Genomic DNA, 21831 nt, shown 5'->3' with positions numbered 1-21831 from the left:
TCCCAGAGGGTGCTTTGTTTTCCTAACCCTCCCCTGGAGGCTGCTAATTCCTGCTGTCTGGTAAACACTGCCAGGAATTATACTCTTAGATTCTGCAATAAAAATAAGCCGTGTTTGCTTTCTAAAAGCATAGTGGAAACACTCCCAGTTAAATCTCACAATAATTTATGGCTATGATATTTTCAAAGTAACTTTGTGTCATTTCATTCATGGTGAATTATGTACTTTGAGCGAGTCATACACAGTGACCCATCTACTTATGGTTTAAATGCTAAGTGTCATTCCTATTTGGTCCTCAGCTTTTGCTGATAAATCTAATGGTGAATTTCAACAAGTTTCCATCAACAATGTTAGAGACAGATATGTGCTCAGTCGTGTCTGACTCTTTGTGACTCTGTGGACTGTAGCCTGCCAGGCTCCTCTGTCTATAGGATTTTTCAGGCAAGAATACTAGAATGAGATGCCATTTCCTCCTCCAGGGGATCTTCCCAACCCAGGAATCAAACCCATGTCTCCTGAGCCTCCTGCATTGGCAGGAAGATTCTTTACAACTGAGCCACCTGTTAGTTCAGTTCAGTTGCTCAGTCGTGTCCGACTCTTTGCGACCCCATGGTCTGCAGCACGCCAGGCCTCCCTGTCCATCACCAACTCCTGGAGTTCACTCAAACTCATGTCCATTGAGTTGGTGATGCCATCCAACCATCTCATCCTCTGTCCTCCCCTTCTCCTCCCGCCTTCAATCTTTCCCAGCATCAGCAGTCTTTTCAAATGAGTCAGTTCTTCAAATCAGGTGGCCAAAGGATTGGAGCTGCCTGTTGGAGAGGAAGCAAAGAGGGCTGTACACCTGGTCCAATTTCATTTTGAGCAGTTGTCTTTTTTACATAGGTGACTGTTAATGTCGACATGAGATTAAACATTCTTCTTGAAATAATCTGAAGCTAAAGATTTTTCTATTAAAACCCATTTATACATAATGCCATGCAAATCTTCACCCCATATATACATTTTCCCCCAAATTAACTCTACCTTAGGAGGGACCATACATAAACACACACAAAAGAAACCGATACCTTATTTGGTTATCCCTTATTTATGTCAGAAGCTGCTCTAATAGATGCTTCATCATCTTTATAAGATAAAGACTGGGGCTACATAATGTCCCCAGTTATGAGTTGATGTTTATATTCTAAAAATGCAATAATCACTCTACACTGTATATCATGTAAATGGAGCAGAGCAAAGAACAAGTTTTAAATGGGAAAGCTTCAAGATTCCCTGGTGGTCCAGTGGCTGAGACTTTGCCTTTCAGGGCAGGGGCTGTAAGTTCCACCCCTGGTTGGGAACCTAAGATCCCACATGCCTCAGGGTCAAAAAACCAAAACATAAAGCAGAAGCAATACTGTCACAAATTCAATAAAGACTTTAAAAATGGTCGATATCAAAAAAATCTTAAAAAACAAAAGAAGTCAAGTGGAAAGCTTTAGGACTCTAGGGCACTCTGAGGGTAGCCCCGCCCAAAGCAGAGCCATCCCCCCTCTTATCTGGTTTATACACGAAGGTCTTCTAAGATACTCACAAGTTTCTTCTTCCAAAGGGTAACTCTCGTCCTTCTATCTCTGGTCTTTACTTTTAGCTCTTGAACACAGATGCTCCTTTTCCTATGTATTCCCTCTTCTGTATTCTTGGAAAACGTTGAAAAACTGACCTAGGCACACAGCCCAATGACTACAACACTCGCCAGTAATCCAAGTTACATCTATCGTCTGACCACAAGACACCGGCATTCACGTTCATGATTCCGCCTCAAAGACAGGGAAGAAGGATGAGAGGGGTCCCGCAGCTCATTACTTCTGCTCCCCCTGCAAAGGGCGCTGTCAGCTGCAAATATGAAAACCTGTTCCTTTGTCTTCCGTTTTACTTCAGGCGGTGGCGTTCTGACCACAGGCTGCTTCTAGGGCATGAATAATTCATACCATGGCTAACTGGAAATTGTAGCGTACTCTTCAATGTGGATACGCAAATAACAGGGCTCTGGGCCAGGAGAAAGGTTCACTGTGTGTTCATCTGGGGGATGATAAGCTTCTGTCTGGGGACTGTTTGGCTTCTTTAGTGAGCTCGGGAAGGGACTCATGGATCAGTGAGTCACTGAGATTTGGAGATATGCAGCAAATCCATCATAGCACCCATAGCCAAGATCAGCTGCTGGAAACAGCCTTTCATTGTGGGGGAGTAGCCAAGTTCATTGGAGGAGTAAGTTTCCAAACATATAAACATTAACCACAGTATCTGCTGCATATGGCAGACAAACACTTGCCCATAAAAGAAATAACCCCCAATTCTGCTCTGTGGCCAGCCTGTCAGTGATGGACGGTCATTAACCATGTGGCAGATTGCATTCCTCTCACTGTGCCAGGGAATCCTGGTGCCAACTCTCACTGAGAACACTTTCAGAATCTGGAGGTCTCACTACAGAGCAGCTCCCCAAAATTCCAGCCCAAACCAGGTATGGAGTGTGGTAGGCTGTGACACCCTTTTAAAAGTAGATTTCTTATCATTGGAAGAATTAATCCAGGCTTCACTTTTCCCTCGTCTTGCCTGCTCCTCTTTCTGCTCATAACCTTGGAGCGATACTACTGTTTAAGAAAACCGCCTCAAGAGTAGCTGGTGTGTCACTGAAGACTGCTACTGAACTTGACATTAACACAAAAACGGAGGGAAAGGGGCAAGAGAGGCAGACGGTGACAGTCCTAAAAATGAAAACTAAAGAACGGAGCTTCATTCCCCTCCCAAGAGTCATCGCTGGGGTTACAGCTTGTTTAGAAGCTAATTATTTGATTTTATAATTACTTTTGTGGGTTGCAAAATAATTACCGTGGAGGCAAGTCTCCATGTGCCAAAACAGCAGAGGCGATTGTTCTAAAGTTCACACCGAAACAATAACAGCGTCAAGACAGCATGCTCTTAGGTGGGGATTAGAAATACATCCCCTTTGTCACATGTGCTTGCCTGAAGCCCACATAAAGGTCACGGTGGGGGTGGGGAGTGCAAAGATACTCCACAAACCCAATTCGGATGAGTTGTTTCTTTTTAGGTTGATTTTCACTTTAAACCTGTCCCTCTGCCGACACCAGGACACCACACAGCCTTTGAAAAAGAGTAAAACTGCGGTTCTGGTGAACGATATAGACAAGTGATTAAGTCCCTTTCAATCCTAAGATTAGATGTGTTGTTAAGATGGTCAACAGCAGTACTTCCTAATTACAGGAACCGTGATGTATCAGGCGTCAGCAACATTCTTCTGATTAAGGCCAGAGTAAATATTTCAGGGTCTGCAGATCTCTGCTGCAGCTCCTCAACCCAGTAACTGTGCAACAAAAGCTACTGTGGACAGTACCTGCACAATCACGCATAGATGAGCTCCAGCAAAATTTTATTTATGGACACCGACATCTGAGTTTAGTGTAAGTGTCTTACATTGTGAAATAGTCTTTTTCTTCTGATTTCTGTCAGTTGTTGTAATTGTAAAGAAAAAAAAAGAAAGAAACAAAAAACCCTTCTCTGCTATGAAAACAGAGGGCTCACAGACCACAGTTTACCAATCCCTGATGTAGTTGGGTTTCAGACAACTCAGCATCTTCAGGGAGGAGAAATAATGATCTCACAGGTGGAAGAAACCCAGGACAGAGGTGACTCAAGAGCAGGTAGAGGATAGATATCATTATCTCTCTTAATAATCCTCCACGGTGATTATCATCCAAAACACACGTAACTTCCTCTTTTGCTTTTCAATGAATTCAGTTTGTTTTCCACGTTCTTTTCTTCCTGAATTTTCCAGAAGCAATCACTTTCACATTTCATAAATCACTTTAAGAAGTGAAACTTCACTGGCTAGAACAAGTAGCCTCGTGTGTGTGTGTGTCTGTTAGTCTATCAGTTATGCCTGACTCTTCGACCCCATGGACTGTGGCCCACCAGGCTCTCCTGTCCTTGGGATTTCCCAGGCAAGAATACTGGAGTGGGTTGCTATTCGCTTCTGCAGGGGACCTTCCCGACCCAGGGAGTGAACCCGCGTCTCCTGCATCGGCAGGTGGGTTCTTTACCACTGAGCCACCAGGGAAGCCCAGTCTCCTCTTAGAAGTTCACATCTCAGAAGAAGCCAACCAAGGCTGCAGAGGGCTAGCCCAAGTGCAGCAGCGTCAGCGGGCGATGTGGAGGAGGACACAACCACTGCTGCTGTTTCCTCTTCCCTAAAATGGGCACAACAGGATTTCCAACCCTAAAATGTTCTCATGATTGCAAGGAAATAACACGCGCAAACTTTAAAGTCTAACATAATGTATGTAAGTGTCTAGGTTTTCTCAACTTACTGGCTTTAAGCTGACTGAATCAACACTCTTCTTGACCACCGAATCTCACTTCCTCTCTTAATAATCCTCCAGAGTGACTACAATCCTAAACACAGATAACAACCACCATTGGAAAGATGTAGTGGAATAGGACTTTATCTTCACTGCTGTTGGGAATGTACAACGGTGCAGTCACTTTGAAAAAGAAACGGGCAGTTCCTCAAACGGCTAAATAAGGTGTTAACGTATGATCCAGCAATTCTACTCTCAGGTATATACTCAGAAGAAACAAAAACAGGCGTCTACATAAAAACTCGTATGTAAATGTTCAGAGCAGAAGTATTCATCACAGCCAAAAAAATGGAGAGACCACAAATCACCATCTACTGACTGGTGAATAAGCAAAACGTGTCATATCCATACAATGATTTGGTGATAAAAAGAAATGACGTGCTTAGGCATGTTCCAGCATGGATGAACATGGAAATGTTATGCTAAGTGAAAGAAGTCAGTCAAAGAACTACATATTGCCTGATTCCATTCATATAAAGTGTTCAGAATAGGGAAGGCTATAGAAACAAAGATAGATTAGTAGTTGCCTAAGGTTGGGGAGATGAAACGATTGGAGAGATTCACTAAGGGGAGTAGGCTTTCTCTTGGCAGTAATGAAGATGTCTTAACACTGACTGTGGTGATGGATTACCACCTTGTGAATATACTAAAAGCCATCAGATTGTACACTTTAAATGGGTGAACTTTATGGTGTGTGAATTATATCTCAATAAGGCAACTAATACTCCAATGACATTTTTCACAGAAATGAAAAAAAAAAAAAAAACCACCCTGAAACATGTATGGGACCACAAAAGACCCTAAGTAGCCAAAGCAATCTTGAGAAGGAGGAGCAAAATTGAAGGGACACTTCCTGATTTAAACTGTATTACAAAGCTACAGTAATCAGAACAGTACAGTACTGCCATAAAAACAGACGCATAGATCAGTGGAACAGAAGAGACAGCCAAGCAATAAATCCATGCATATTTGGTCAGTTACTTCATGACAAAGGAGACTAGAGTATACAAGCAGGAAAGGGCAGTCTCTTCAATAAGTGGAAAACCGAACAGCTACATGCAAAAGAATGAAACTGAATCCCTGTTTTATGACCTACACAAAACTGAAACCATCTTGCCTCCTCTCTGCTATGTCTTAAAACTCTAAAGATCTATTCATGTCCAAAACATTCTTACCATTTGTATCAACTACAGAAATGAATGTTGGGGGACCAGCAAATAGGTTCTGATCCTTGCCCTCTCAGTAAAGTTATATGTATATATTTTATCTATTGATCTTTCTTTTAATCTTCTTTAGACATATGGGTATATTTTAAGCCATAGATTTTTACAAATATTTTAAAAATATCTTCTCCTAAACTGAGTGAATATTTATAGATGTCAGTGAGTCAGAAAGATATTAGAGCAGAAGGAGAAATTAGCAAAACTACTTACAAGTTCAAAGTCATGCTGAAAATAAGGCAAACTGAATTGCTGGTGCTTGAAACTGTTACTGGGCCTTTGTATGCATGTACCAGAACAGCAGAGTCTTGGTCTTTTGACACTTGCTGCTCAAGGTCCTGAAATGGTCATTCTTGGTTATGAGTGTCAGACCCAGATCCCTTCTCGCCCTGTCCCTGCTTAAGCTCTGTCAGCAACACCATCATAAAACATATACAAATTTGCTTCAATATAATACAGGACTGGGGGAATATGTGAGGAAACTCTTCTGTCCACATTTGCATGTGTGCAATTTTTCATAATAGTTTTTAACAAGGTAACTCCATCATGCTGCTGCTGCTGCTAAGTCACTTCAGTTGTGTCCAACTCTGTGTGACCCCATAGATGGCAGCCCACCAGGCTCCCCCGCCCTGGGATTCTCCAGGCAAGAAGCTTAAAAATCCCTGTACTACCTTCAGTGTTGCTGACCTAAAACAAATAGACTGCTGCTAACTTCTCCAGCAAAAAGACAGATTCATTCAGGATCAGCAGAGAAATGCACCTGGAAGTCTACAGCCTGTGAAAGTCTCAGAAAGGGGGCCACTTTTACAAAAGGGAAAAGGAAGTTGGGAGGACTTAGCCAACAAAGAGTCCATGGCTTTTCACTGGCTGAATCCCCGCCAGGAAAGAAGAGTCTGTCTTCTCCCTGTTGGGCTCCGCTATCCTCCCAGGGTTTGAGAACTCACCAGTTTGGTCTCCCAAGTCTATTTCATTGAGACTTCTGTTTATTAATAAATATCTTTACAGTACTCCCTGGATGAAATCTGAACTCCTTCGTAAATTGTACCAAGATTTTCCGGATTTCTCTCTTGCCCAAGTCGGGCCTGACACTCTCTACTTTCTGCCTCCAAAACAACACCTGCCCTTCTCATAGACTTTTTAAAACTTCTGTGCGTTTATCTGTCTACCTACCTCCCTGTGCTACATTATAAGGTCTTTGAGCACAAAGACCATACTGTCTCACTGATTTTTATATTCCCAACGTTTAACCTGGCACATAAAAATGCTGCACAAATATATCACTGGAAAAAAATGAAGAATTGCCCCAAAATGTTTCTGGACTACCTCATGTCATTTCCGCCACATTCCACTAATTCTACCTGCTGAACCTCTCCCCGTTTCTGAGCAAGTTATGTGTGCACGTGTGCTAAGTCATGTCAGTCGTGTCCAACCTGATGTGACCCTATGGACTCTAGCCTGGCAGGCTCCTCTGTCCATGGGATTCTGCAGGCAAGAATACTGGAGTGGATTGTGCTCTTCTGCAGTTTAAATCATTTGCACATTGTTTTCCTCATGACAAGCCCTTCCTTCTTTACCTGAGAAAACACCTCCATTAGGTTCTTGTCCAAATATCACCTCCTCCAGGAAGCCCTCCTGCCTTACTCACACAGTTAATGGCTTCTTCCCACTTAGCCGTTTATTTTCCTGTTGCTCTAAGATCCAAAGGCAATAGCTGGTTATTGTACCTATTGGTATCTGAAAGGGTCCATCACTTTCAGCACACACGCTGCTAATTCTATAATAAATGTTTAAGAGAATCAATCAATAGCTCAGTTGGAGGAATTCAGTCTACCCTCTGTATCGCAGATGCAAAACCCACATGTGTGGAAAGCAGATTGCATTTGTTGCCCTAGGCCATTTTATACAAGGTACTTGAGCATCCCTGGATTGTGGTACCCATGGAGGGTGCCTGAAACCAATCCCCTGCAGCTACCGAAGGATGACTGTATATGATACTTTAACAGAATTTGAACAGCCCACCTTTGTTAGAATTTCAAACCTGCTTTATACACCCCTTCCTAACCCCCCACCAAGTCCTCCTTCACTTCTCTTCACTACTGTCTCAGCACATGCCTTTCTTTTCAGGGTTCCAGCGTTTATACACCCTGCCCAAGTTAGAGCCTTCCCCAGGCCCTCCCAGCTTTACGGAGGCAGATGCCCATCTCTAGCCCTTGCTTCAGGCCATGCCTTCCATAGTTCTCCCTTTGCCTCTCAGCATCCTTCGGGCCCACGTCGACAGAATTCTCCAATAACTGCTTCATCCAGCTGTTTACGTTTCCTCTTCAAGATCTCACCTTGCCTATCTTTCTGATTACTGACCAAAAAGTGCTCAGTCATTGTAAATTCAGACATATGCATGAGCCCTTTCATCCAGAACGAGCGGGCCATGACTGTTAAAACTCTAAAACCACCACAGCAGAATCATTTTGAAGTGCACCAACGCTGAGGGGGGCTCTTCTCCAATCTCACTTTTCCTTGCTTTTATTAGAAAGATATGTTTTCACTGTTAAATACAGAGTAGAATTGGTGCTTTCATCTTGGACCCAATCCAGGGATGTTTAATTACAGAAGAGACCAAGGAACGCACAATAGGAGGAGGAAAAATCCAAGACAAAATTGAACTTGGCGGTAACAATACAGATGATAGTATCACAGCTAATATTTCTCCAGCACTTCTCTCGCCAGGCACCATGTGAAGTGCTTCGTACCAACTATCTCATTTAATCCTCACAACTCCATGCAGTAGATAGTATCATGGTATCCTAAAGTCACCCAGCTGGCAAGGGGAGGAGCCATTATTTGAAAACAGGCAGTGAGGTTCCAGGAGTCAGCTCTGGACCACTATTAGAAATTTCTTGCTTCATCAAGGGACAGGTACTGTTAGCAACCCCAACACCAAACGGTTGGATCTCGGGGGACTGCTCACCTCTTCTTTATGCACCTCAGTTTCCTCATCTGCAAAAGGAAGGATTTGACCCACAGAAACTCGTAAAGCACTGCTTTCCAAAAGGCTGTCTTATGGAATGAAACTTATGGAGTAACTTAGAAGTATTAGGACAAATTGTTTTTGTTCTAAAAGTTCACACTGGAAGCCATTAGAAGACACGTTCAATAATTCTAATCCCCAAAATAAAGTTTGGAAATGCATCTAGTAAGTCACTGGATTAGTGATTTTATGTACGAACATTTGAAGAATAAAACCATATTTAGTGAAGTGAAAACAACCTTGAAATATTGATCCATCACATGTAAAAGGCATGGAGTAGCAGTTACAATCAATGTCTTGTTTCCAAATCTACTATTTTTCATTTGATTGCTTTGTAAATAGGCCACTATAAGACAGAAGTTCCAAAATATTTTTAAAAATTCTTCAAAATGTTTTATTTCTATTGAAATTATATCTTAATACATAATTGTTAATGGCATAATTCTATAATTCCTCACTAACAGACTCAAAAGTAATTCAAAGGAGAAAAGAAAACATGTATGAAATTATATACAGCATAGATCCTAGATGTCCCCCCAGAGTTTTTACCTATTTGTAAAATCAAATTCTTCTACTGACTTCCAATAAAAGTTCAGTGGTAAGGTAGCTATGTCTCTTGGAGCTTTACAACGTACAAAACTTATAACCTACTCATCTAAAAACTTCTCCCCCTCTATTCCTACTAATGACAGCCTCTCTAACTAGGAAAAGCAGGTAAAATTAAATACGCTAGGGAACTGTACAATTCCTTTCAGCTCAGTATCTTAATAAACCTGGCTTATCAGGACTGTACATGTATATATCACAGGCATATACACATCAGAGTACTTAATTTCCTACACTCAGTATAGGTGCCATAAAAAAAAATAATCAACTTGAAGGTACAGTGGGAAGCACTCAGTTTCAAAGACAGACAAGAATTTGAATTTTTTCTACCATTCACCCACTTGTGGCCTTTACACTGAAATACTATGGTAGCTTGTTTCCACATCTGAAAAATGGCTTCAGTATTGAGCCAGAACAGCAAAAATTAAAGAAACACAAACTACCTTGGGCCATTAAAGGTGAACTACATTCTACAATTTTTAAAATCATTTTCTATTTAAAAATCAAGTCAGCCAAATATCTTTAGTTCTAGTCAGTGGATACCAGGAACTCAAAAAAAAAAAAAGACAAACTCTTAAGTAAGAGGGCAAGCGCTGAAATGCAATTTCACTTTTTACATATGTTCACTGAGCCAGGGATCTTTTTTTCTTTTAAAGTTTATTCTCTATCGGCCAAATAGTTTTATAGATTGTCTTTAGACTGAGTTATAAAAATGTTTAAATGTATCCTATATATGAGGAAGTTAAGATTGAGCCTCAGTGGGCAATATCTCTAAAATTCTCCCCGTGTAAAATTTCAGGTAAGGACTTTCCACTTGGACCAGAACTTTCCTTGGTGGCTACTAAATGACCTCCGTGGTGCTGAAGGAGAAACCTAACACTTGTAGGGTACTGGACACAACACAGGCACACTCCACCATAAGAAACGTCCTCCTCTGTTGAGTCCTACTGAATCTGTTGGCCTTACTACAGTCTTTACTATACACTTCCATTAAAATAGCTGGCTCTTCCTGGCATGCACAAACAGATGACTCAAACTGAAAAACAGCTGCTGGAGAACTTCACTCACAGAACCTCCACCCATGACGATGGATGATTCAAGGTCAGTCTCGGCAGAAAGTGAAATGTATCTGAACTTCCTTTCCTTCACAGCGGGCAGTGCTGCTTTGGGTTCTGGCAGTAAAAGGAGAAGGGTGAAGCTCCTGACTTCATTTTCTCAGTGACTAAAGAAGTGCACCACACACACCGAACGCAGGATTAGCCGGGGGAGAACTTGGCAGAAATCAAGCACCCCCGCATGAGGTTCCCCCTACACAAGAATCCTTTGAAATGAAAGGCTTTAGTCCCGTCAGGTGGTGTGTGAACATCCACAAAGACAACTCCCTAACACATTCTGGAGCATTTGAGGTTGTGGAGATCATGCGTATCGTAAGCAGAGCATCGTGTTTGTAGTTACACACATGAACCCATATCCTTCAGTGTGGGTGCAGACCTTTCCTTACTGCAGTAACATTCAGAGATTCTAAGTTAAATCAATTCCCCAAGGTTGTGGAAGTAGCCAATTTGGGAAGCAATTCCGTCAACAGAATGACTCATTTAATAAATATTTTAGCGTGCATCTCACGCTCTATCATAGTAGACAGTAAAAGACTGGCTTTAGATCATCTCACTAATCCATTTATATATCCCATAGGTGTCATCAGCTTATAGAGTAACCAAAGGACCAAACGCATGTCAGTGTGTGGATATCCTCCCCCAGACCTACCAGGAGCGCTGCCCCCTGTGCTGCGTGCCTACCTTTCTCCAGCATGGTTTTCCTCCTGGATGCCTACTGCCATCCAGCACAGCCTCTCTTGCAGTTTAATCAAAGAAAAGTATAATTATGCTAGCAGGACTCTTAATTTTGAAACGACATTAGCCAAGCCAGTCACTTCATTACGCTGCACTTCAGAGGCCAGCAAGAAACCAGAGAAAGCCCTAAGCAGTAAGTGTTCTTACAAAGGGAACAAGCGAACCCTGCCTGGGGTTGGTAGCAGAAATCTGCCTGCCCAAGCAGGTGTGTGCAGCGTCAAGCCAGGCGATGAGCTTCAGCCTGGCCAATAGCTAATGCTTTCCCTGCAAAACCCCGCTGCCTGAAACTTTTTCCAGACCTTCAGGGGCCCTCCCGAGTCAGCTCTGTGAGCTGCTTCCAACTGCCTGGGAGATGCTGGACCGTTACACAGGCGCGCCCACAACTGCAGAGCTTTCTGCCCGCGCAGGACTCTCCCTCCTGCTTGGCTCCTTCTGCCCGGAGTCGCCAAGGCCCGGTACCCTTTCACCGCCCCGCTCGGATCGGTTTGGGGGGAGCTCTTTAGTTCGAATAGGCTCACCTGGAGGAAGCCGCACCCGTCTCTTCCCCACCTCCCACATTTGGCCACTAGGCATCATTCCAGGAGGGACCAGCACCAGCACTCCAAAAACCACGGCCATGTTTCACTCCGAACGGACATCATTCCACAACTCCACAAGTCTCCAGGCCGCAGGGCGCTGTGGCCGAGGCCAAACCACCTCTCCAGAGTCAACCCACCCGACGCCCACATCTGTAACGCTGCCCAGCAGAGCTCACATCCTATCATAACGCAAGGCTGAGAGAATACCTAAGAAGCCCAAAAAGCTAGGAGAGCAGGTGGAATCGTCTCTTGAAAGCTAATAATGTTGCCCCTGATGAACCCCCTAAAGCGCCACCTTCCCAAATCCCAGAGTTTCCCCTTTAACGGTTTCAAACCCCTCGTCTGGGGGGAGCGTTTCCATCAATGGTCTAAGCACGGATGCGGTCCGGGTTTGGCTCTGGGCAGCGCTCCGCAAAGTGCCGGCTGGGCGGGCGTCACGCCCGGTTAGAAGGCGGATGTCCCCGCAGTTCTCCGGGTAGAGCCGCCCGCGGCGCCCCCAAACTGGGACCGGCAGGGCCGCCTCCTCTCCTCCCGCGTTCGTCGCCGCCCCGACGCGCCCCGACACTCACCGTCCCGGGCGTCCTCCCCACGACTGCAGTTGCTGCAAATGTGTTTGATCTCCTTGCCCAGTTGACAATGGATCACAAAGGACACGTTGTTGTTGTTGTTGGGGGCGGGCTCCTTCAGGGGCTTCATCCTCAGCAAATAAAAAGCTTTCCTTTTGGGTCTCTGGGCGTTCGCGCCTGGCACCGCGCCCACCCTGCAGCGCGGCGAGCGGAGCGCAAACCTCTCCGGCTCCGCGGCGCGCGTGGGCTCCGCCATCCGGCCCCCGGGCGCCCCTGGTCGGGCGCCGCTCCGGCCCCCGCGCGCTGCCCCTCGCGCCCCTCCGCCTGGCCAGCATGCCCCCGCCACGCCCCGCAACCCGCGTCTCAACTGCCGCTCGACCGTGGCAGGGTGGATCAGAAGAAGGCGCCGAGGGGGTCTTGACCTTGCCGACCTCCCCGCCCGAGCCAATCGGGATCCCGAGGCCGGAGGAGGGTTTCCGGAAAGCACTCCCCCGTCCCACCTAGGATGCAGCGCCCCCGCCTCCCTCTGGGCCTCTTGCCCTCATCCTCGCCGGGCAGCCCCACCCCTCTGCGCGTCTCAGCACCAGCCACTGGAGCCTGCCGGGTTTTGCAGCTACCTTCACTCTCTCGAACTGCAGGGCAGAAAGCCAACCTCCCCCGCCCCCCGTTTCCTCCAGCCTCTTGCTGCCTATTGAAAGCAAGATGGGCCACACCGAAGGCCGCTGTGTTGGGAGCCCTCGAGGTGCACGCGCCTCTCTGGGGCCAGAACACGTTACCATTCTCGGGCGGATCCGCTCCCCCGCCTCCCCCCTGCCCAAGCCCTTGACTTTTCACTGGAGTCGACAACCTGTTACAACGGAATTGATGTTTTCGCATTCAACAGAAATTCCCTGACCTGAAGAGGGCCTTACACCCATGTCATTAAAACTTCAAGAGCGAAAAGGAACAGGAAAGGTTGCTTTCATCAATCCTCAGAAACAACAACTTGCAACTTGGGGATCCTAGCTAATTTGGGTGAAGATTCTCCAGCTGAGTTAGCACAGTTAGGCTCAGCAAGGCAAACGACATCAACTTGAGATCTCTAAAGAAAAGAACAGTATCTTCAAGAAGGCAAATCTATGGCTCAAGAATAGTAAGAGCTACAAGTTTATCCAGCCTTTGATCTACCTGTTTGTTGTTGCTGTTTTTAAATGACACTGTATCTATACCATAATCCTGACTGCAGGTATCATGAATCCTACCTCACCTTTTACAGAGCTAACGCTAAGAGAAGCCTCACAGCACAGTCACCTTCTGTGTTTATTTTAAAAAGAGCCTTTTCGGCCCCCAGCGGAGAGATCCTGGTTTAGTAGCTCAGTGAAAGGACCAGGAATCTGAACTTTTAACAAGCTCCCAGGTGATCTCGATACAAAGCCTAAGTGGGCAAATGTTTTTACAGCCAGGTGTGTCTGACTCCAAGCTTGTTTTTCCCTCCACGCCCCATTCCTTGTGAGCCCTTGTCCTCTTTTCTGGCCAAGGAAAACAGTATCAGCTAAAGGACGCGCTATCACCACCCGCTGTTTCCAAGAACTTCTCCAAAGTGAATTTCATAATAACCTGCGTCTTGCGCGCATGCTCAGTCACCGGTCCTGTCCAACTCTTGGCGACGCTATGGACTGTAACTCACCAGGCTCCTCTGTCCATGGGATCCTCCCGGCAAGAATACTGGGTGGGCTGCCATGCCCTCCTCCAAGCGATCTACCCGGACCCAGGCAGGGATCGAACCCATGTGCCTCCTGTGGCTCCTGAATTGCAGGTGGGTTCATTACCACTGGGCCACCGGGGGAAGTCCCGCCCTGTTATCTTACACCACCGCAAAAGACAGGTCACTGGGCAAATTCTCGACACATACAGCTCACCTCATGGGGAATAGGGTCCACCACCCACTGGGGATATTAAATTACTGTGTTATAATATGCTTCTGTTCACGCCAGCTCTCCCACTTATTTATACTACTTCTCACACCCAAAGCATTCTGTCCAAGTCAGCAGATTTCGAGCTTCATTTGCATTCTGTACTTAGGAACACCAGGTGTCCAGCTGCCATGGTCTGCTCTAGAAGGAGATGTCAGGGAATCCTCAGTTGGAGTTCTGTTCTCTTTAATTATATCACAACCCAGTCTCCCCTAGTGCCCAGTGGGGCTTTCAGGGACCTCTCCCTTCTCACCTGGATTACCAGTCAAATCAGCTACGGGTAAATCCTAGATTCTTTTCCTGTCATATTCACATCACGTGGTCCCTGGCTGACTAATAGCTTTATCTTGGAGTGGCCAAGGGCTTTCAGGTGGCTGAAAGACTGAAGGCTGAAAGTGTTAGTCGCTCAGTCATGCCTGGCTCTTTGCAACCCCATGGGCTGTAGCCTACCAGGCTCCTCTGTCCATGGGATTTTCCAGGCAAAGAAACTGGAGTGGGTTGCCATTTTCCTTCTCCAGGGGATCTTCCCAACCCCAAGACTGAACCCAGGTCTCCTGCACTGCAGGCAGATTCTTTACCGACTGAGCTCCAAGGGAAGCCCTTCCCAGGTGGCACTAGTGGTTAAAAAAAACAAAACAAAAAAAAAAAACAAAAAAACACCTGCCAATGCAGGAGGCATAAGAGACATGGGTTTGATCTCTGGTTTGGGAAGATCCCCTGGAGGAGAGCATAGCAACCCCCTCCAGTACCCTTGCCTGGAGAATCCCACAGACAGAGGAGCCTGGCGGGCTACAGTCCATGAGGCTGCAAAGAGTCGGACAAGACTGACGTGACTAAATATGCACAGAGGTGGCCAAGGAGCCATTTGCTCTACTGGAGGAGTGTACGAAGGAATTTATTGCATTGTGTTATGGGTCAATATTTGTTATTCTCTTTTTCAAATACTCGATCCCTCTCCCAAACTGTGTCACCTCTTTAAGTACCTTCTGAGCAAAAAACAGTTTTTTAAAAAAATAAAATTTAAAAATTGCAAGCCTTTTCCACCTTACTCTCTGCCCACAGATCAGAATAACAGAGCTGCACAAACTCTGCCTGGTCTTGTTAAAACAGTGAAGCCCACAGCAGTCTTTTATTTTCTCACTGAATATGAAACCAGACCCAAGAGCTCAAGTGTCTCTATCTTAATTGGCCAAGTTATCAATACATTGTAGTAGAGAGAATACTGACATGACCGCCAGCTTAGTCTCAAGGTGATGCTCTGCAGCTGTGGGGGCTCTTTATGCAGGTTTAGTGTGTAGAGGCCTAAGGTCTTGTTCAGTGGTTCCTTTTCCTAAACAGTCTACCCTGAGTTTGAGCTTCTAACTATGCTGGCCAATAATGGTATCAACTAGCTGCACATGGCTGCTGCTGCTGCTAAGTCACTTCAGTCGTGTCCGACTCTGTAAGACCCCATAGATGGCAGCCCACCAGGCTCCCCCGTCCCTGGGACTCTCCAGGCAAGAACACTGGAGTGGGTTACCATTTCCTTCTCCAATGCATGAAAGTGAAAAGTGAAAGTGAAGTCGCTCAGTCATGTCTGACCCTTAGCGACCCCATGGACTGCAGCCTACCAGGCTCCTCCATCCATGGGATTTTCCATGCAAGAGTACTGGAGTGGGGTGCCACTGCCTTCTCCGCTGCACATGGCTATTTACACTTAAATAAATGAAAATGAACTGAGATTAATTTTGGTGCCTCGGTTGCACTAGCCACACTTCAAGTGCCCAACAGTCACATACACATGGTGGCTACTGTATTAGATGAACAGTGGTAGGATGCTTTCATCTGAGCTGAAAGTTCTATCAGACCTTACTCTTCTCAGAAGGTGCTTCCCAGATGGCTCGGTGGGTAAAGAATGTGCCTCTAATGCAGGGGAGATGCAGGAAACGCAGGTTTGATATCTGGATAGGGAAGATCCCCTGGAGGAGGGCATGGCAACCCACTCTATTTTTCCTGCGGAGAATCCCACTGACAGAGGAGCCTGGTGAGCTGCAGTCCATGGGGTTGCAAAGAGTTGGACAGGACTAAAGCGACTGAATACGCACTTCTCTTAGAAGATGCATGAATGTTTGTGTCTCAGGCTGAATTTGGAAGCTGAGACGCACAGTCGTTTATTGTCATAAGAGAAGGTGGGTAGAGAGGGGACTACCCACCTCGGTGCTGCTGGAAGAAGATGCTGAGTGTGATGTCTGCTGGCACCCGCTTTTCTCTGACCCCTGGCAGACAGCAGAACAGGAGTGCACACCCATCTGGCATTTTTCTTGATCCTACTCTGTGCCCTGAATGCCACCTCCGTGAAGCCGCCTTCTAACACCCATTACTCTTATATCCCTACAGCTCTTGATGCCAGGACACGTCTTATACAGAGTCTGTGTTAGTCTCATCCCATAAGACGAACCTGTGTTTAATTAGGATCCTTGTAATTATGGCTCAGCTCTATTGCTGCCTTTGATAATCATCTCCCTGCATTGACAATGAGAGAAAATGTTCATGCTACGGCATTCTTGGAAAAATAGATAGTATTGTGGGATTTTATTTATTTTTTTCCACTTTTAAGAGGAAGGAAAGAACCACTGAAGGGAAAGATAGTCCAGAGCATTTCTATCACTTACATCAGGGTATCTCAACACAGAACCAGTGCAGCTTGAGTGAGATGTTCACCCAGATGATCTAAATGGGAAAGAAGAAACGCAGCCTGTCATGCTGTACCCCAGAATCTGCATCTGAACAGGACCGCCAGGTGATTGGGGGCCCTTTAATATTTGAGGAGCACCAGCCTGGGAAGAGTATTAACTGCCTACCAGTGGAGAACACACTTTGGTTCTGAAGAGAGCGGCAGACAGGACCCTTGAGCTTGCAGGGCTTAAAATAGAAGGGAAAGAAAAGTGAAAGTGTCAGTCGCTCAGTCCTGTCCAACTCTGCGATCCCATGGACTGTAGCCCACCAGGCTCCTCTGTCCATGGGATTTTCCAGGGAAGAACACTGGAGTGGGTTGCCATTCCCCTCTCCAGGGACCTTCCTGACACCACGGATCGAACCTGGCGTCTCCTGCACTGCAGGCAGATTCTTTACTGTCTGAGCCAGCTGGGAAGCCCTAAGAGAAGAGAGGATGCTCTCAAAACACAGGCAGCTGAAAACTCATGTGTAAACTTGTAATTCGGAGCAGCCATGGAGAAATATGCATTTGCTATCTGACTGGGAGCCGTGGGTAAAGGGAGTGCTGCGGTGATGAACATGGCAGAGATGGGGCTGATGAGGGAGAATTTCCCTGGGAAAGTTGATCTGCAGCCCTTGGAGGCAGAGAGGGGGTGGGAGAGATTGTGGCAGTGAGGAGAAAACAAGCTCCTAGGCTAGAAGGAGTTCATGGTCGGTGTGGGGTGAAGCTGGTGGGAGAGTTACACCCAGCAAGGCAGGGCCTGAAGACTGAGCTTTCCAGGAGATCTCACCAGGATGATGATGTGACGGCAACTGCGGACATTGAAATTCCATGCCATCGCTTGGAGCCGAGATTTTGTTCCGCTTTCTGCTTGTCTGTGCTCCATCCTACTTTGAACACTTAACAGCTCTTAGGCTCAAAGGCAGTCAGAATCAAAGTTAAGGGTAGAAATTTGGAAATGCTCATATAATGCTTTAACTCTTATGAAAAAGAGAATCGAAATACAAAATAGTAATGTTGATACAAGGCAAAGCGGCAGAATCATTCAAGAGAGGTGTGTGTACTTCGAAAAATAGTACTACACATATTTGATGTAAGAAAAGATTTAATTTTTTTTTTCTTCCTCAATGTTTTTTCTTTGATTTGAACTCAACCTATTTGTTAAATTTTCTTCCTTTCTTGTTCCTATCTTCCCTATAGTGGGTTGAATGGTGGCCCCCAGAAGGTATGTCCATGTTAAGTTCCTGGAACCTGTGAGTTGATGTTATTTAGAAAAAAGGTTCTTTGCAGATGTCATTAAGTTAAGGATCTCATGCTAAGGATATCTTTTTGAATTACCTGGGTGAATCCTAAGTCCAATGGCAAGTGTTATTATAAAAGACACATGGAGGACAGACAGAACTCTTTTCCCAAACAGCAGCAGGACAAATGTCTGTTGTAAGCCACTAACTTTCTGACGATTTATTACAGCGGCCCTAGAAATCTAATATACTCCCTAATTATTCACTCACATATAAGAAAAGCCTCTATAATTTTTCTCACAGAATGGCATCTATTTTTTCTAAGTTTGATCTAAATGTGTACTATGTTAAAGCCAGCATTGTAGGCTAATCTACAAAGTACACGTTTAAGAACAGCATTAAAAATTCCAAATGGTTCATGAACGCAGAATTGTGCTACACTACTTCTGTATTTGCGTGTGTGTTGTTTTTGTTCTTGTGTTTTGTTTTTATTTTGGCAGATGCTGGAATGGAAGCATGAAATGGAATGTGTCATTTAAGAGAGGGATACAGCTTCCAGGCTTTCTTATATTTAGCATAAAGCATTTATATTCTGAGCAAGAAGACGTGATCAGAGCTTGCTGTGGGAGGCTGTGGAAATTCTTTAGGCAATTCAGTCATGTATCAGCAGAGCTCACATGCAGTTCTTGTGCACTGGTACAGCTGTATGGATTGATTATGGCTGGCATCTGTTCTAATAGGCCTTTTTGACTCTTGCAACTCTAGTTATTAAATATTTTGAATGTCATTTCTGCAGATAAAGGTTAGAAACCAGCTGTACAATTGGCAAGCCTTGATTCTCCTCATAGAAAGGCTTTCTACCACATGTTTTCCTTCAAACTGTGTTTTAGAACCCATAGCAAAAGTTCTTTTGGCCCAAGCTTTTATCTTATTATTTCTTAATCCAACCTGACAGGTTTTTGGTAGATGAGCCAGGGAGTGGTCATTGGACAGTAGGTTTGAAGCAACAATTTCACAGCTGTTTTTAGAACTAACGTTCTTAAAAATATAATTGAGACATCTGAATGATGTGAGCAGTTTTTTGGTGTGTTTTTTGTTTTAATTTTAGCTAAGAATTTGCTGTTTTCTTCCTCCTAAAACTTTGACTAGAAAGCAATTTTACTTTTAGGGTTGCAATAATTATGCTTACTAAGGGTTTGTTCTGTGCAAATTGTGAAAACACTTGGCAGATAACAATGTGATGGGAAGGGGCGTTTGGAAGCAGTTACACAAAACAGGTAGAGAAGGAGGTAACTGAGGGGAAACCATCTGAGCAAACTCCTGTAGTTTCTTGATAGCAGTGTTATCTTGGAATGTTTCTTTTCCTGCGTTAGCATAAATGGGAAGAGGACTGGCGTGCTCCAGTTCTTTTGCCCAAATAACAATCTTCTCCATAACAGGCCCGTGCTTTGTGGCCCGTGAATAGAATTTTTATGACAGTGATTAAAGACGGCAGGAAATTTTCTGCAAAGTCTTGTCTATGTCAAGCATCTTTAAAATCTCTATTGCCAATGGTCAAGGAAGGCTCTTAGTATAAATTTCAAAATTTGGGATCAAGTAGTCCTGCTTATATCCATGGTAAAAAAGAGGATAGATTTGGTAGAGGTTGTGGGTTATTAAAGATCAGTAAATGAGAGGTCTGTTGTTCCAAACTATTTAGTTTCTTTACATTTCACCTCAAATGACAAATCCCATTTAAATTGAGATTTATAGCCTTATACACATATCCTTTGGAGAAGGAAATGGCAACCCACTCCAGTATTCTTGCCTGGAAAATCCCATGGATGGAGGAGCCTGGTAGGCCACAGTCCACGGGGTCACAAAGAGTCAGACACGACTGAGTGACTTCACTTTCACTTCACACATATCCTTATGATTTGCTTTCTGAACCAGGTGAATTCTGGCAGATTTAGATATTTCTGGATATTTATTTTATAGTCATAAAAGCCCTAGGTAATAAAGACATTATAAATATAACATGGGTGTGTTTATATTTCAATGAAACAAAATAAAGTCCAGCAATAAAGAAACGACTGCTTAAATTATAGTAGGTATCTAGCACAATGCCACTAAAGTAATGCGTTATATTTAAACAAGTTGACTTGGAAGGATTTCCACGATGCACTGTTAATAAGAAAATTAACATTCAGAACTGACCATAATACTGTCTCATTTTTGTAAAACAGATATTGTAGGCATTAATATTGTTCTCCAAATATTTCTGATCTCCTGTCTTCTGGTACGTGGTAGAGCTGCAGTCTGTACGTCTAGATCCCCTGGAGGTGGGTGGAACCAGGTGACCAATTCTGATCTATGTGTGATAAACTGAAGTTCAAGGTGATGGCTGCCGCTTCCCTTTGGGTTCTGGGGTGAGCCAAACCCACCTGCTGACACACCAGGCTCATGAAGTTTGTGAAATGAACTTGTGTTGCTTTAAGCCACCGAAACCTTGGAGTTTTGTTTGTTTGTTTGTTTTTTACTGAAGATTAATCTAGCCTATCAAGACTAATTCATCAATGACAAATGTGTGTGTAGCTGTGTGGGGATGCATTTGTATATTATAGATCACCTTATTTAATCATCACAGCAACTCCGTAAGATGGAACTATTATTTCCATTTTATGCTTCAGGAAACAGAAGCGCAATACAATTAAGTAAATTCCACGGGTTATGCAATTAGCATTCTGCCAAGGAGAAATCAGATCCAAAGTATGTTTAATGGCCAAGCACACCTCTCCTCCTCCAACCATCCCACTGACTTGCAGAGAACTGCTAGGCAGTTTTTCTTCAGAGGACCCTCAATACTATTTTAGGACAGAAGCATATGGCATCATGAAATCCAACCAAGAAAGGTTATGAGACTGCGGGCACAGGACACAGAAACCTTGCCTGCCATGCAGCGCTTAGCTGCTGGTGGTAAAGAGAACAGGGGTAAAAATAGGATGCACAGAATCTTATCTATCATTTCTACTGGCACATTCGTGCCCTTTCAATCTTGAAAACAGACAGCAGCTGATACTCACTGTTATCCTTTTAGGGCAGGATGGTATTAACAGTGTAGTGAGCCCCTCCGGGCTGTTTGACAAAAGCTCACAATCAGCTTAATGATAATTGGCCATTAGGACAGAGTCACAGTTGTGTTTGTACAGAGCAGGTGCAGGAACAAGGTAACAGGATAATGTACCACTGGCAAGAAATGCAGGTTGGCCCTTTATCCAAGTGGGAGAACTTCAGTTATACATGAAACATCACTGAGTGTGCGGGGGTAGCTGTGAGTAGCCAGCGATGGGGAGCTTGTAAGTGGGTATCACGGGTGTATAACTGTGTAACATGCAAATTACTTCTCCCACAGAAGAAAAGATGGTCTAATTAACTGAGGGAAGCATTACAATACTCACTAAGACTAGTGAAGTGAATGATCAAAGGGATATCTTCGCTTCTAACAAGCCAGTTTGTACTCATCTTCCCAGTGCGCCAAGATCATGTCATCTCAGGAGTTCCAGAACAGTTTTTTTTTTTTTTTTTTAATAATAGGGAAGCCTGCTGAAGAGGAATTCTATTTATTTCTATACATTTTATGTCAATAGAGCTTTTTCCTTTGTGATACATATTTTATCCATACAAATTATTGTATAATAACA

General features: G+C 44.5%; 1 protein-coding gene across 9 annotated transcripts in view; it reads right to left on the bottom strand.

The window, feature by feature from the left end:
- The window catches only part of PHACTR1 (phosphatase and actin regulator 1), a 517471-nt gene that overhangs the window by 225804 nt on the left and 269836 nt on the right, over positions 1-21831 (bottom strand). For 2 of the 9 annotated variants that reach the window (XM_018039146.1, XM_013974149.2), the window contains exon 1: positions 12267-12585. The exons of 6 other annotated variants lie outside the window; for them this stretch is intronic. In XM_018039146.1, the coding sequence (XP_017894635.1) occupies positions 12267-12519 (253 nt within the window). In that variant the 5' untranslated portion in view covers positions 12520-12585. Of the gene's footprint in view, positions 1-1576; positions 1972-12266; positions 12586-21831 lie in introns of those variants that run through there. One more of the 9 variants, XM_018039153.1, reaches the window with a different exon arrangement.

Source organism: Capra hircus, chromosome 23 (genome assembly GCF_001704415.2).
Source record: "Capra hircus breed San Clemente chromosome 23, ASM170441v1, whole genome shotgun sequence".
Classification (NCBI taxonomy): domain Eukaryota; kingdom Metazoa; phylum Chordata; class Mammalia; order Artiodactyla; family Bovidae; genus Capra; species Capra hircus.
The sequence above is the reverse complement of the archived record's forward strand: the minus strand, read 5'-3'. Positions and strand labels throughout refer to the sequence as shown.